Here is a 13,533-nt window from a genome sequence, read left to right as displayed (position 1 = left end):
AACCTCATGCAGGCTCTCATCAAGGCTTCTAAAAATACAAGTGAAGCTGTTGGTATTTTTTTTACATTAAGAAAAATCTACATAAAAAAAAAAAAAAAAAAAAAGATCTTATAATTTACTGCCATCTAGTGGAATAAGTGTGTTATGAAACATACAAAACCTGGTTGAAACCTTTTTCGAAATGATAGAAAATACTTAAACATTCTAAACGCGAACTAATAGGCTACTACTATTTTCCCCCCTGGCCTTCATACAGATTTTTTCCCCCAGTTTGCTTTCCGTACAGTTTTTTGTTCCCATCAAATAAAAGATCTACGCCACCTCTTACAATACTACATTACCCATGATGCACACAAACTGGTCGAACTTGCTTCTGTTTTTCTGAACGGTCATTAAAGAGCATTTTGACCGATGTGCAGCCGTAATGTCAATATCAGAGTAAGTTTATTTATTAAAACACTTTTGGCTTTTCCTGAAAAGTTTAGCTGGCGAGCAGTACACAAACAGGAACCGAGTGAAAGCAAAACATTAACGTAGTTTTGTATTGTTTCTTTGTGAATGATCTTAACCGGACACAAAAATGTAAGTAACTGGAGAAAGTTTATTGCTTATTGTATAGATATGTGAGGTGTCATAACATAAAATAGAAATTAAACATCTTTGTGCTTTCTCAAGTGAACACCTTGAAAACTAGTTATCAAGTAGCAGTGTTACTTTAATCTGTCAGGTAATGTGTCAGAGAGCACTTCTTAAGTGACATTTGTTTCTCTTTCGGTGATTGGTGCTGAGGATGAATCTGTTTAACTGCTAAACTATTACTACTAAAACTAGTAGTTTTCACAATAACACAACCTTAAAATTGTAATGACAATTTGTTAAAATTATAGCAGATGCATTTATTCTGACACAAATGTTCATCAAATCAATAGAGTGTGCCTTTTTACAGAACATCACGACACTGTATTGGAAACTCCATGTTCAATACATGCCTAGAGGACTGTTCAGCTGCTGTCAGCTGCAGCAATGGCTTGAATCAGCTTTTGTGTCTCACAGTCACAGATGAAGAGTTCAGATGCAAGATTTTCTTCTAAAATGGGCATTTTTCTCAGGCTCCTATGTGTAGGTTCAGTAATTTAACATTAATGGCAATGAATAGGTTCTTTTCATTGCTGTTAAAGTGAAATAACTGAACATAAACATAGGAGCCTGAGAAAAATGCTCATTTTAGAAGAAAATATCAAACGGGATTTAGAGGCTTTTGCATCTGAACTCTTCAGATGTTTAGATTTGTAGATTTTGCCCATTCAGTTTATCACAAATCTATAAGACATAGTTCACCCAAAAAGTTAAATTTTGTACTTCCAAACCTGTATGCATTTTTATTTTCCTTTTGCAGAACACAAAAGAAGATAATTTGAAGCATGTTGGTAACCATAATTTCGTTACCACTGACGTTCATTGTATGGGCAAAGACAATAAGACATGTCTCAGAATTTTCTCACATTTATTTATTTATTTAGTTCCTCAGAAGAAAGAAAGTCATATTCCCAGGTTTGGAAAGAGTTAAGAGATGAGTAAAGGGCTAACTAACCCTTTAAGAATAAATACTGGGTGTTGTTTTATCTTGGGAATCATTTTATATCACATCCAAACATTTGTTTGCATGAAAAAGTATTGCATATTTTTACATATTATTCCTTTTAAATTGTCTCAATATGTCTAGGCATGGCAAAAGTTTCAAGTCGTCCTGGCCAGCTGCTACTTCCACCATGTTCAGCCCATGTGCAGTACACCTAAAACAGTCTGCTTTCTGCTCATAAGTTAGAAACATTTTACAGAAGGCTGTGTGCATAAGAGTGTTGTGAAGATGTACCAGATTGTATCAGCAACTGTTGGAGATTTTGGCGTTGGTGCCATGAGCCGTTATTCACCACCTAAGCGGAAAAGATTTGGTAGACCAAGGCGCCCAGTGATAATAGCAAGTGTGCTTGGAGTGATACTGGTTCTTTCTGCGATTTTAGCATGGTGCTACTACTCCTCTTCTCTCCACAAGGCCAACCTTCTGACAACTGAATGACTGGATCTTAACAAAGATGGTTTTGTCATCCGAAGCCAAGCTGGGGTTGTCGTTTTGGTGTTGTGGTTTGTGTTTTTTGTTTTGGTACATTTGTATTTTGTTTAAATATCCTATTCACATAATTATGATTAGAAGTCACATTGTTTTTAATTGTGCATTTTAGGTCTGGAGCCCTTGATCTGGACTCATGTTCAAAAGAGGGACAGATTCTCAGATGTGACAAATCCATGGCTGGAAATATAAATTTCTTCATAGAAACTGTTAAGCCTAAAGAATCAGTTGAGTGCTATCGTTTGTGCTGGGATGAGCTGGAGGAGCATCGGTTGGTGGAGCATGTCATGTCCTGCAGTGGTTCACACTGGTACGGTGGTGCGGAGACTTGGTTGCAGCATTGGCCAATAGTATTAAAAGGACATCAGGCTCCCAAACCTTTCATTACAGGTGATATTCATTCGAATCATCAGGCATTTGGTGGCATCTTGGAGCGCTACTGGCTTTCTTCCAATGCTACTGCCATAAAAATTAATGATTCTGTTCCTTTTCACCTCGGCTGGGATGAAAGAAACAGAACTCTGTGGTTCCAAGCTCGATATAATGACAGCCCTTATAGGCCAGACCCTGATAATCCCCATCATGTGACTCTGAGTTATCGTGTATGTGTGGGGCTAGATGTCACCTCTATACACAAGTACATGGTACGTCGATATTTCAACAAGCCCAATAAGGTTCCTTCAGAAGCTGTTTTCAGACAACCAATCTGGTCTACAAGAGCTCTAGAAGAAGTGAACCAAGAACGAACATTGAAATATGCATCTGATATAAAAAAAAATGGCTTTAACTGCAGCCACCTGGAGCTGTACGACAGATATACTAGTGGCTATGGAGAGTTTGAGTTAGATCCCATCAAGTTCCCCAACGCCTCAGCCATGTTTCAAAAACTAAGGCAAGATGGATTCCAGGTAACCTTGTGGACTCATCCATTTGTCAACTATAATTCTGTCAATTTTTGTGTTGGAGTAGAACAAGGACTGTTTGTATGAGTGCCTGGTAGCCAGCTTCCTGCATTGGTGCGTTGGTGGAATGGTATTGCTGGCATTTTGGATTTCACAAATCCAGAAGCTCGGGACTGGTATGCCTTGAATCTTCGCACCCTCAAGAACAAGTATGGAGTGGCATCTTTTAAGTTTGATGCAGGAGAGACAGGCTACTTACCCCAGCAGTTCAGTACCTTTGTTCCATTGCAGGATCCCAGTACTTTTACTTGCCGCTACACTGAGATGGTAATACCGTTCAATGTCCGTGCAGAGCTGCGGTCAGGCTATCAATCTCAAAACATCTCCTGCTTCTTCAGAATTATTGACCGTGAGTCACTATGGGGATACACTCTAGGTCTCAAATCTATAATCCCAACTGTACTTACTATAAGTATTCTTGGCTACCAGTTTATTCTGCCAGACATAATAGGTGGAAATACGTACTCAAACCTCACTGGCCTTCCAGATCGTGAGCTGTACATCCGTTGGCTAGAGCTCTCAGCTTTCATGCCAGCCATGCAGTTCTCACTTCCACCATGGAACTATGATGATGAGGTTGTGAATATCGCCAAGAAGTTCACCGCTCTCCACGAGTCTCTTGTAGCCCCTCGGGTTCTGGAGCTTGCTGGGGAAGTGCTGTACACTGGGGATCCCATTATTCGCCCTCTTTGGTGGATTGCAACAGCTGATGAGGCAGCTTACAAAATTGACTCTCAGTTCCTTATAGGAGATGACCTCCTGGTGGCACCTGTTCTTGAACCAGGCAAGCAGGAAAGAGATATATACCTTCCTGCGGGCAGGTGGAGAAGTTACAAGGGAGAGTATTTCGACAAAGGCCCCGTATACCTTACTGATTATCCAGTGGACTTGGATGAAGTTGCTTACTTTGTGTGGTCAGGATAGTTTTAAGTAGGTAAGGGATGAGCCCATTAAAACCCCAAAACCGACTGCTGAATACAGATCTGGCCATACCATAAATTGTTTGTACAGTCATGTGACATCATGTAGTTTTTATACTAATAGCATCAGCAAGGTTTATGCTGTAGTTTGTCCTTATGTTGATATTGCATACGTCTCAAGAAATAGGCTCCTCAATAAGTAGGCTACCCACCTGTCTTAAAGTTTTGATGAAGACCTCTTGAATTGTGGAAAAAAAGGCCCAAATGTTGGAATGTGCAGAACAAAAACATGTCTTTACTGGGATAAAGTTATAGGAGTGATTTTGCTTTCAGTAAGGTGGGAATTGTTATCATTATTGATCCGTAAAATGAAGAGTAAAATGTTACTACAAAACCCAGTAAAAGCAACATGATGAAATTATTTTGTATGTTATTCATTTATAACATGTTTTTGTTTATGTAGTTTACTTGTTTTGTCATTTGTTTTCCATAGCGTCAAAATATACATAGAAATAAGCAACCACCTAACTTGAATGTACAATGAAGGATATATGAAGGATTCATCTAGTTTAAAGGGAATATTTCCCACAATTTTGTAACATTCACTTATTAACTGAATTCTTATTTGTAATGTGTCATGTAGTTCTTGTACTATAAGTAACTTTTATTATTGACATTTTACCACCCTCAGCTCAACTCATAGAATAAAATAATTTATACTGTATATTGTATGTTTAGACATATTTATGTTAAAGGGATACTCCACCCCAAAATGAAAATTTTGTCATTAATCACTTACCCCCATGTCATTCTAAACCAGTAAAAGCTTTGTTGACTGTCCCATAGACTGCCAAATAAATAACAGTGTCAAGGTCCAGAAAAGTATGAAAAGCTTTGTCAGAATTGCATCTGCCATCAGTTGTTCAACCGTAACTTTATGAAGCGATGAGAATACTTTTTGTACACGAAGAAAACAAAAATAACGACCTTAGTCAACAATGTGTCTCCTCTGTGTCTCTCCACATCACCATAGCGCCATTTTGGAGAATATGAGTGTTCTCGTCACTTTTACGGGTTTGGAACGACATGGGGGTAAATGATTAATGACATTTTGGTGTGGATTATCCTTTTAACATACAAACACAACTTGTAAGCATAAAAGTAATTGTTAATTTATTGAAAATAAATTATAAGCCCCGGAAAGCTGTGCTTGTTTTTGTATTATTTTTGTAGTACATTTGAAAATGTAATGTAGATTTCTTTTTTGTTTCTGTCATCAGGGGTAATTGCCCTTTGCATACACAAAAAGACAGGGGTATGAAGTAACGAATTACAAATACTCACATTACAGTGATAAAGTAGTTCTTGTCAGTAATTGTACTTTTTTGAGTAGTTTAAAAATTGTGTACTTTTAATTTTACTTGCGTACATTTTAAGTGATGTCTCAGTACTTTTACTTCACTGTAAAAACAGTATTTTTTACTTTACTCACACTACATTTTTTTGGAAGGTAATGGTACTTTTACTTGAGTACAGTTTTTCAGTACTCTTTCCACCATCACTTAAAGATGATTAACTTCTTTAAACATGTATTGCTTTGTTGAATGTTCTATCAAAAGCACTTTACAGTGCTTTGAGTGCTTCCCTTAAAGGGATCATTGGATGCCCATTTTCCACAAGTTGATATGATTCTTTAGGGTCTTAATGAAAAGTCTATAACATATTTTGGGTAAAATTTCTCAATGGTAGTGTCAAACAACACCCTTTGTATCCCGTCAAAAACAGCTCTGCTCACCCCGCCCCCCTCTTCTGTGGGGTGACGAGCTGTTCTCGTGAGAGTGTTAACTTTAATATGTCAGGGATAACAGAAGATAGAATTATGACAATATATAACGAATATACTGTGATTTACCTAGATAATTTCAAAAGTATAGATATAGGAAAGACAGGCTTTGGTTTTTTGTACTACAATTAGGAATTTCAATGAAGAGTAGAACTACAGATCACCTGGCAATATATACAGTAGAGCTGATTGCTATTTTAGCTGCCCTGTTCTGGATAGAGGAAAATGGTATGAAGTAATTATATGTTCAGACTCCAGTTCAGCATTGATTTCAATTAAGTTGATATCATCAAAGAACAGGCAGAATTGCATATATGAAATATATTAAATTTTATTCAGACTTCAGAGAGCAAATGTGACAATAGCTTTCATGTGGATTCCAGCACACATAGGAATTAAACGGAACAAAGTTGCAGATGTTTTAGCTAAGGAGGCATGTAAGCTAGATGAGGTTATGGAAATCATACAGTATATAGTATTTCATTAGCAAAGTTAGCAAAAATTACAACAGAATCCAGGAGAAAGTAGTAGAAATAAGAGGGTATGTAAAGGAAATAACAAAACAGAAGGTATAATTACACAATTGAGAATGGGACACACAGGGTTAAATAAAACATTACTTCTAATAGGGAAACATCCAACTGGCTTATGTGATCATTGTCAGGATGAGGGATCAGTGGAACACATTCTATGTCACAGCATTAAAGAAATACTTAATGGTCATAATAATGAAAGTTTAATAAATCACCTGAGAAGAGCTGGCTTAATTAAGAGAATTTAAGAGGTTTTTTTTTTCTCTTCTCTCTTGGTGGTAGTTGACTCAGGCCCAAACTCCAGTATTGTAGGTGGCGGTAATACACTTTATTGTTGGATGCCGACCACCATTAAAACAAAGAAGAAGAACAAGACTGTTAACTTTAGCTGCATTCATCGTGAAACTTGCTAAGTAGCACATTAGGAAAGGCGATTTGCTAAGATTCATCAAAAAAAAACAACAAAAAAACCCGTATACTCACTTCTTCTGTAGGTGTGGCTGGATCACGAATGATTTGCACGAACATAGACACATTTAGGTAGATGGGGGGTGCATTCCCTTCAAAAACAAAAGTAATCCACTGCGTCTTCAGTGGCATTGATGTCAGGAGTAAATGATGACTGCTATGTTCATTCTTACATCCAACAACAAAACACCTCAATTGCTTAGAAGACATTCTTGTCTACACTGGCTCCAGCATCCAAACAATGGAGGACTGTCTACAGTTCACTCAGGGCGGGTCTGTGCTAAAACGGCAGTGTTTATCAACAATCATGGAAGCGACCTGGGTATTATATGTGATGTCACACTGCCAAGAATCTATCAAGTCAGGTCAAGTCACCTTTATTTATATAGCTCTTTAAACAAAAAAAGATTGCGTCAAAGCAACTGAACAGCATTAATTAGGAAAACAGTGTGTCAATAATGCAAAATGACAGTTAAAGGCAGTTCATCATTGAATTCAGTGATGTCATCATGCAGCTCAGTTCAGTTTAAATGGTATCTGTGATGATCAACGTGAGTCAACGATATAGCTGTAAATGAAATGTCCCCAACTAAGCAAGCCAGAACTCCATCGATGACAGAATGGAGAAAAAACCTTGGGAGAAACCAGGCTCAGTCGGGGGGCCAGTTCTCCTCTGACCAGACAAAACCAGCAGTTCAATTCCAGGCTGCAACAAAGTCAGATTGTGCAGAAGAATCATCTGTTTCCTGTGGTCTTGTCCCGGTGGTCGTCTGAGACAAGGTCTTTATAGGGGATCTGTCTCTGGGGCTCTAGTTGTCCTGGTCTCCACTGTCTTTCAGGGCTGTAGAGGTCCTTTCTAGGTGCTGATCCACTATCTGGGCTGGATACATACTGGATCCGAGTGACTGCAGTGACCCTCTGACTTGGATACAGACTGGATCTGGTGGCTATGGTGACCTCGGAATAAGAGAGAAACAGACTAATATTAGTGTAGATGCCATTCTTCTAATGATGTAGCAAGTACATCAGGTGTTATGGGAAGTGTTCCCGGTTCCGGTTTACCTAATTAATGCAGCCTAAAAGTCCTTTAACGGATTTAGATATTAGAAGCATATTAGTGTGTTATGTGTAAGCTAAGAGATGGGTCTTTAATCTAGATTTAAACTGCAAGAGTGTGTCTGCCTCCCGAACAATGTTAGGTAGGTTATTCCAGAGTTTAGGCGCTAAATAGGAGAAGGATCTGCCGCCCGCAGTTGACTTTGATATTCTAGGTATTATCAAATTGCCAGAGTTTTGAGAACACAGCGGACTTGGAGGACTATAATGTAACAAGAGCTCGTTCAAATACTGAGGTGCTAAGCCATTCAGGGCTTTATAAGTAATAAGCAAGATTTAAAATCTATACGATGCTTGATAGGGAGCCAGTGCAGTGTTGACAGGACCGGGCTAATATGATCATACTTCCTGGTTCTAGTAAGAACTCTAGCTGCTGCATTTTGGACTAACTGGAGTTACGAGTCAATGTTTCGTTCGTTATCTGGCTCGGTTCAGTCAGTGTACTGTTTGAGTAAATGAATTACTCCGGGATATTGGTTTATTTGAACTCAGAGGGAGTGTCAGCCATGTTAAAAAAAGTTAACAGCTTAAGTCATTTGTGGATTAATGCTTATTGTTGACGCGAACCGTTTCAAACGATTCAGTTCGATTTGGTGAACTGGTTCAAGAAGATCCGGTTATATCGAGTGATTCGTTCGAGAACCGGATATCACTTAAACTGCAGTGTTGTGAACGCGCTCCTAACAGACCCGGGAGAGAAGTCAATGCTGAATAAAGTCGTAGTTTTTGATATTTTTGGACCAAAATGTATTTTCCATGCTTCAAAAAAATTCTAACGGACCCTCTGATGTCACATGGACTACTTTGAAGATGTTTTTATTACCTTTCTGGACGTGGACAGTATACCGTACATACATTCTCAATGGAGGGACAGAAAGCTCTCGGACTAAATCTAAAATATCTTATACTGTGTTCCGAAGATGAACGGAGGTCTCACGGGATTGGAACGACATGAGGGTGAGTCATTAATGACATAATTTTGATTTTTGGGTGAACTATCCCTTTAACCTTCCTTAAGCGTAAAGGAGCAACTGTATTTAAAATGCTAGAAAAGAGAGAGTCCATAGTTTCTGTTACATCAAGTTGTTCTGAGGTTTTGGATATGCTAAGGAATTGGGATACATCAGGATGTATTTTGTATTTCAATCTATGAATGACTTTATTTGAGAAAGGGGTTATCATTTATTGGGTGGAAAAAACACTGGGTGGATTTTTATCATTATAGGGTGGATGTGTACACACACTGCCAACACACATTTCAGTTCAAACAACATATAAAAGTGAATTTGGCATCTAATGACCCCTTCAATGTCTTTGAATGTACTACCCAAAATGATGGACCTCTTTTTGCCAAATGGGGAGTTGGAGAGCTTAAATGGTAGACAGCTCCGGGTGTGACTCAAACGTCCTGAAAAGTGAAGCTGCAAGCTCTTTGATTGCCCCCATGTGGCTGGCTGCAGTACAGGTCATAAACCCCGCCCTCTTTATGTAAACAGAGTCAAAGTCAAAAAAATAATAATTAAGCTTCCAATACAGTTTTCCGAAGGATGGTTTTGGTCATTTAAGAGATTGTTGTTATGATGCTGATATATTTTAAATTGTTCATTTTTGTGATAAGTTTGATTTTAGCTAGTAATTTGATGCTATAAATGTGTCGTTATGGTTGATTGGGTCTGCGGGAGTTTGGGCAGGAGTTTGATACCGCGGCTTTACCTCACAACAATACTGCACAGACTCTGGCTCCAAATGATGTAATTTACTCAAGATGGCAACGGCCATAATGAGATGCTTTTTTTTAGCGTCGGCCATCTTTTTTTACATTCTATGGACAGCTCGCTTAGCATGCGAGAGGTAGTGGGATTGATGCCAGGATTCTCCAGGTGTTGCTTATTTTTTGTATTATTCACCATATATAATCTAGGCCATTACAGTACAAATGGAATCCCTATCACAACCTTTTGAGCAACCATAGCATATTTTTAGAAGAGGACAGCATAGTGGCTGTGGAAACAGAGAAGATCAGTGTCTACAGTCATGGCCAAAAGTTTTGAGAATTACATAAATATTAGTTTTCAAAAAGTTTGCTGCTAAACTGCTTTTAGATCTTTGTTTCAGTTGTTTCTGTGATGTACTGAAATATAATTACAAGCACTTCATACGTTTCAAAGCCTTTTATCGACAATTACATGACATTTATGCAAAGAGTCAGTATTTGCAGTGTTGGCCCTTCGTTTTCAGGACCTCTGCAATTCGACTGGGCATGCTCTCAATCAACTTCTGGGCCAAATCCTGACTGATAGCAACCCATTCTTTCATAATAACTTCTTGGAGTTTGTCAGAATTAGTGGGTTTTTGTTTGTCCACCCGCCTCTTGAGGATTGACCACAAGTTCTCAATGGGATTAAGATCTGGGGAGTTTCCAGGCCATGGGACCCAAAATTTCAACATTCTGGTCCCCGAGCCACTTAGTTATCACTTTTGCCTTATGGCACGGTGCTCCATCGTGCTGGAAAATGCATTGTTCTTCACCAAACTGTTGTTGGGTTGTTAGAAGAAGTTGCTGTTGGAGGGTGTTTTGGTACCATTCTTTATTCATGGCTGTGTTTTTGGGCAGAATTGTGAGTGAGCCCACTCCCTTGGATGAGAAGCAACCCCACACATGAATGGTGTCAGGATGCTTTACTGTTGGCATGACACAGGACTGATGGTAGCGCTCACCTTTTCTTCTCCGGACAAGTCTTTTTCCAGATGCCCCAAACAATCGGAAAGGGGCTTCATCGGAGAATATGACTTTGCCCCAGTCCTCAGCAGTCCATTCTCTATACTTTCTGCAGAAGATCAATCTGTCCCTGATGCTTTTTTTGGAGAGAAGTGGCTTCTTTGCTGCCCTTCTTGACACCAGGCCATCTTCCAAAAGTCTTCGCCTCACTGTGCGTGCAGATGCACTCACACTTGCCTGCTGCCATTCCTGAGCAAGCTCTGCATTGGTGGCACTCTGATCCCGCAGTCTTAGTAGCCACAATATCCTTGCCTGTGAAGCCATTTTTATGCAACGCAATGATGGCTGCACGCGTTTCTTTGCAGGTCACCATGGTTAACAATGGAAGAACAATGATTTCAAGCATCACCCTCCTTTTAACATGTCAAGTCTGCCATTCTAACCCAATCAGCCTGACATAATGATCTCCTGCCTTGTGCTCGTCAACATTCTCACCTGAGTTAACAAGATGATTTACTGAAATGATCTCAGCAGGTCCTTTAATGACAGCAATGAAATGCATTAGAAAGGTTTTTTTGGGATTAAGTTAATTTTCATGGCAAAGAAGGACTATGCAATTCATCTGATCACTCTTCATAACATTCTGGAGTATATGCAAATTGCTATTATAAAAACTTAAGCAGCAACTTTTCCAATTTCCAATATTTATGTAATTCTCAAAACTTTTGGCCACGACTGTAGAACAGCTGTGTGATCAAAAGCCTCTGCCAATTCCTATCTGCCAAAACCTAGGGTTAAACCAGGGACCCGTAGATCCTGTAGATAACATGCTCCCAACTGAGCTATTTCTGCAGATGATGTTGTGTGTTGCTAAACCAAGTTTTTGTGACACCACCAGACTTTTTGTCAACTGTGATTTCTAGTACTGACAGTCTTTTAAGATTGGGTGATTTTAATATTCACTCCTGTTGCCCTGAAAAACCTTTGGTTAAAGAATTTTTATTCTCATTTAGTCTTATGCAGTCTGTTTTGAAGCCCACTCATAGTCATGAGCATACATTGGACTTGATTTTATCTTTTGGTTTTCCTATACGTAACATAGAAATTACTGACACCCCTTTATCGAATCACAAACCTGTTATTTTAAATGCTTCTTTTAACGCTTCTTTGTCGGGCAATCTGCAGAGTTGTAAGCCTGTAGGAAAATGGCTGAGGACCATCAATACCTTCAATGCCAGTCAGTTTGTAAAGGCATATAATATTGTTGAGACCTCTAAGTCAACTATAGCACATTTTGGTAATATGTGGTTTAACACAACATGTACTGACATTTTAAATTGGTGTGCACCTGCAAAAATTGTATTACCTAAAACCAGAAAACATCCATGGCTTAACCAAAACACTCGTGTCATTAGACGAGAGGCAATGGAAAAAAGATAAACTTCAAGTATCTTATGAGATTGTTAAAGACTGTATGATTAATTATAAGGCAGCTAAGGCGCAGTATTTTTCTGGTTTAATTAATAGGTAATCTCATAATCCAAAAGTTTTATTTAGTACAGTAAATTCTGTATTAAATCCATCAACACACATTTACCCAGATCCTACTAAAGAGGCCTGTGGTAATTTCTTACAATTTTTTACCAGTAAGATCAAGATAATTAGAGCTAGCATTCAGCCTACCTCTGATTATTCTTTAGACTCTTCTAAGGGGTCTGTATTCTTTTTGGACTTTAAGCCGATTTCCCTTTCTAATTAAGTAAATATAGTCCAACATTTAAAACCTAAAAATTGTGCATTAGATGTAATTCCCTCTTGACTTCTTCAAGTTTTAGAAATTGTAGGCCCAAACATTGTTAGTATTATTAATAGTAGCCTAGGAAATTGTACTGTATAGTTCCATCTTTGCCTGAAACATGCTATAGTACAACCTCTTATATATCCACCACTTTGCTGTAAAAGATAGATCTGTAGTTATCAGAAAAGTTTGTTTGCAGTTCTTGCTGCTAAAGGTGGCACAAACAGATTTTAAGTTTAAAGGAGCAATTATTTTTTTTCTCAAGGTTGATAGCAGGTGTTGGATAACAATTTTTATTTTGTTTAGATATACACAATATATATAAAACAAAATTCCATGTTGAAGAATTGCAATAAACATGTATTTTCATTAGCATATTTGTGCATACAGCTGAATGTATATTATAATCAATAGAGAACACCTATAAATTTAATGTTAATATTTTAATAATTGCATCCCTAGAAAAAAATGCAGTACTTCATTCTGCAGTAAAGTTGAACTGTTTGGTTAAGATAATTTTGTGTTTGGATGGCTGTGTTAAATGTTTTGAGAACAAGTACATTGCATTGGAGAAAAGTGTCAAATTGAGAAGAACTGTACTATGTATATACGTGTCGTTTTTGTACTCTACATGTAAATATCTTTTTATTTATTATGTGTGCTTTTACATTCACGTATGTCTTGGTAGAGAGCAGAACTGTGAATACTTAAAATATGCTTATCATATTAGATCTTTAATATGAACTAAGTTTACTAACTATTTAATTCCTAAAGAATGCACTATTTATAGTATGCCAAAAAACTGAATAGGTTATTTTTTATTTATTTTATTTTTTTTGGGAACTCAACCCAAAATGATGGACTTCTTTGGACAGAGTGAAATGGCTCAAATGATAAAGCTCTCGCTAATTAATGCGAGAGGTAGCGGGATCGATTCCTGCATTCTCCAAGTAGTTTCTATACCATTTATCCTCATTATAAGTCTGGGGCCGGACCCAGTTTTAATTTTAACTGATTAGAAATTTCCCTTGTCAATAGTGATACTG

At 38.0% G+C, this 13,533-nt stretch overlaps 1 protein-coding gene across 1 annotated transcript; it reads left to right on the top strand.

Annotated features, from left to right (window-relative positions):
- Positions 1-1,725: 1,725 nt before the first annotated feature.
- si:ch211-117c19.1 (myogenesis-regulating glycosidase) lies at positions 1,726-4,250 on the top strand. Its single transcript, XM_042724690.1, is given in 2 exon segments — positions 1,726-2,148; positions 2,241-4,250. Coding segments are annotated over 2 exon segments (2,142 nt in total). The 5' UTR covers positions 1,726-1,780; the 3' UTR covers positions 4,015-4,250.
- Positions 4,251-13,533: the final 9,283 nt, after the last annotated feature.

The sequence above is a fragment of the Cyprinus carpio genome, chromosome B5 (genome assembly GCF_018340385.1).
Source record: "Cyprinus carpio isolate SPL01 chromosome B5, ASM1834038v1, whole genome shotgun sequence".
Lineage (NCBI taxonomy): Eukaryota > Metazoa > Chordata > Actinopteri > Cypriniformes > Cyprinidae > Cyprinus > Cyprinus carpio.
This window is presented reverse-complemented; position numbering and strand designations above follow the sequence as displayed.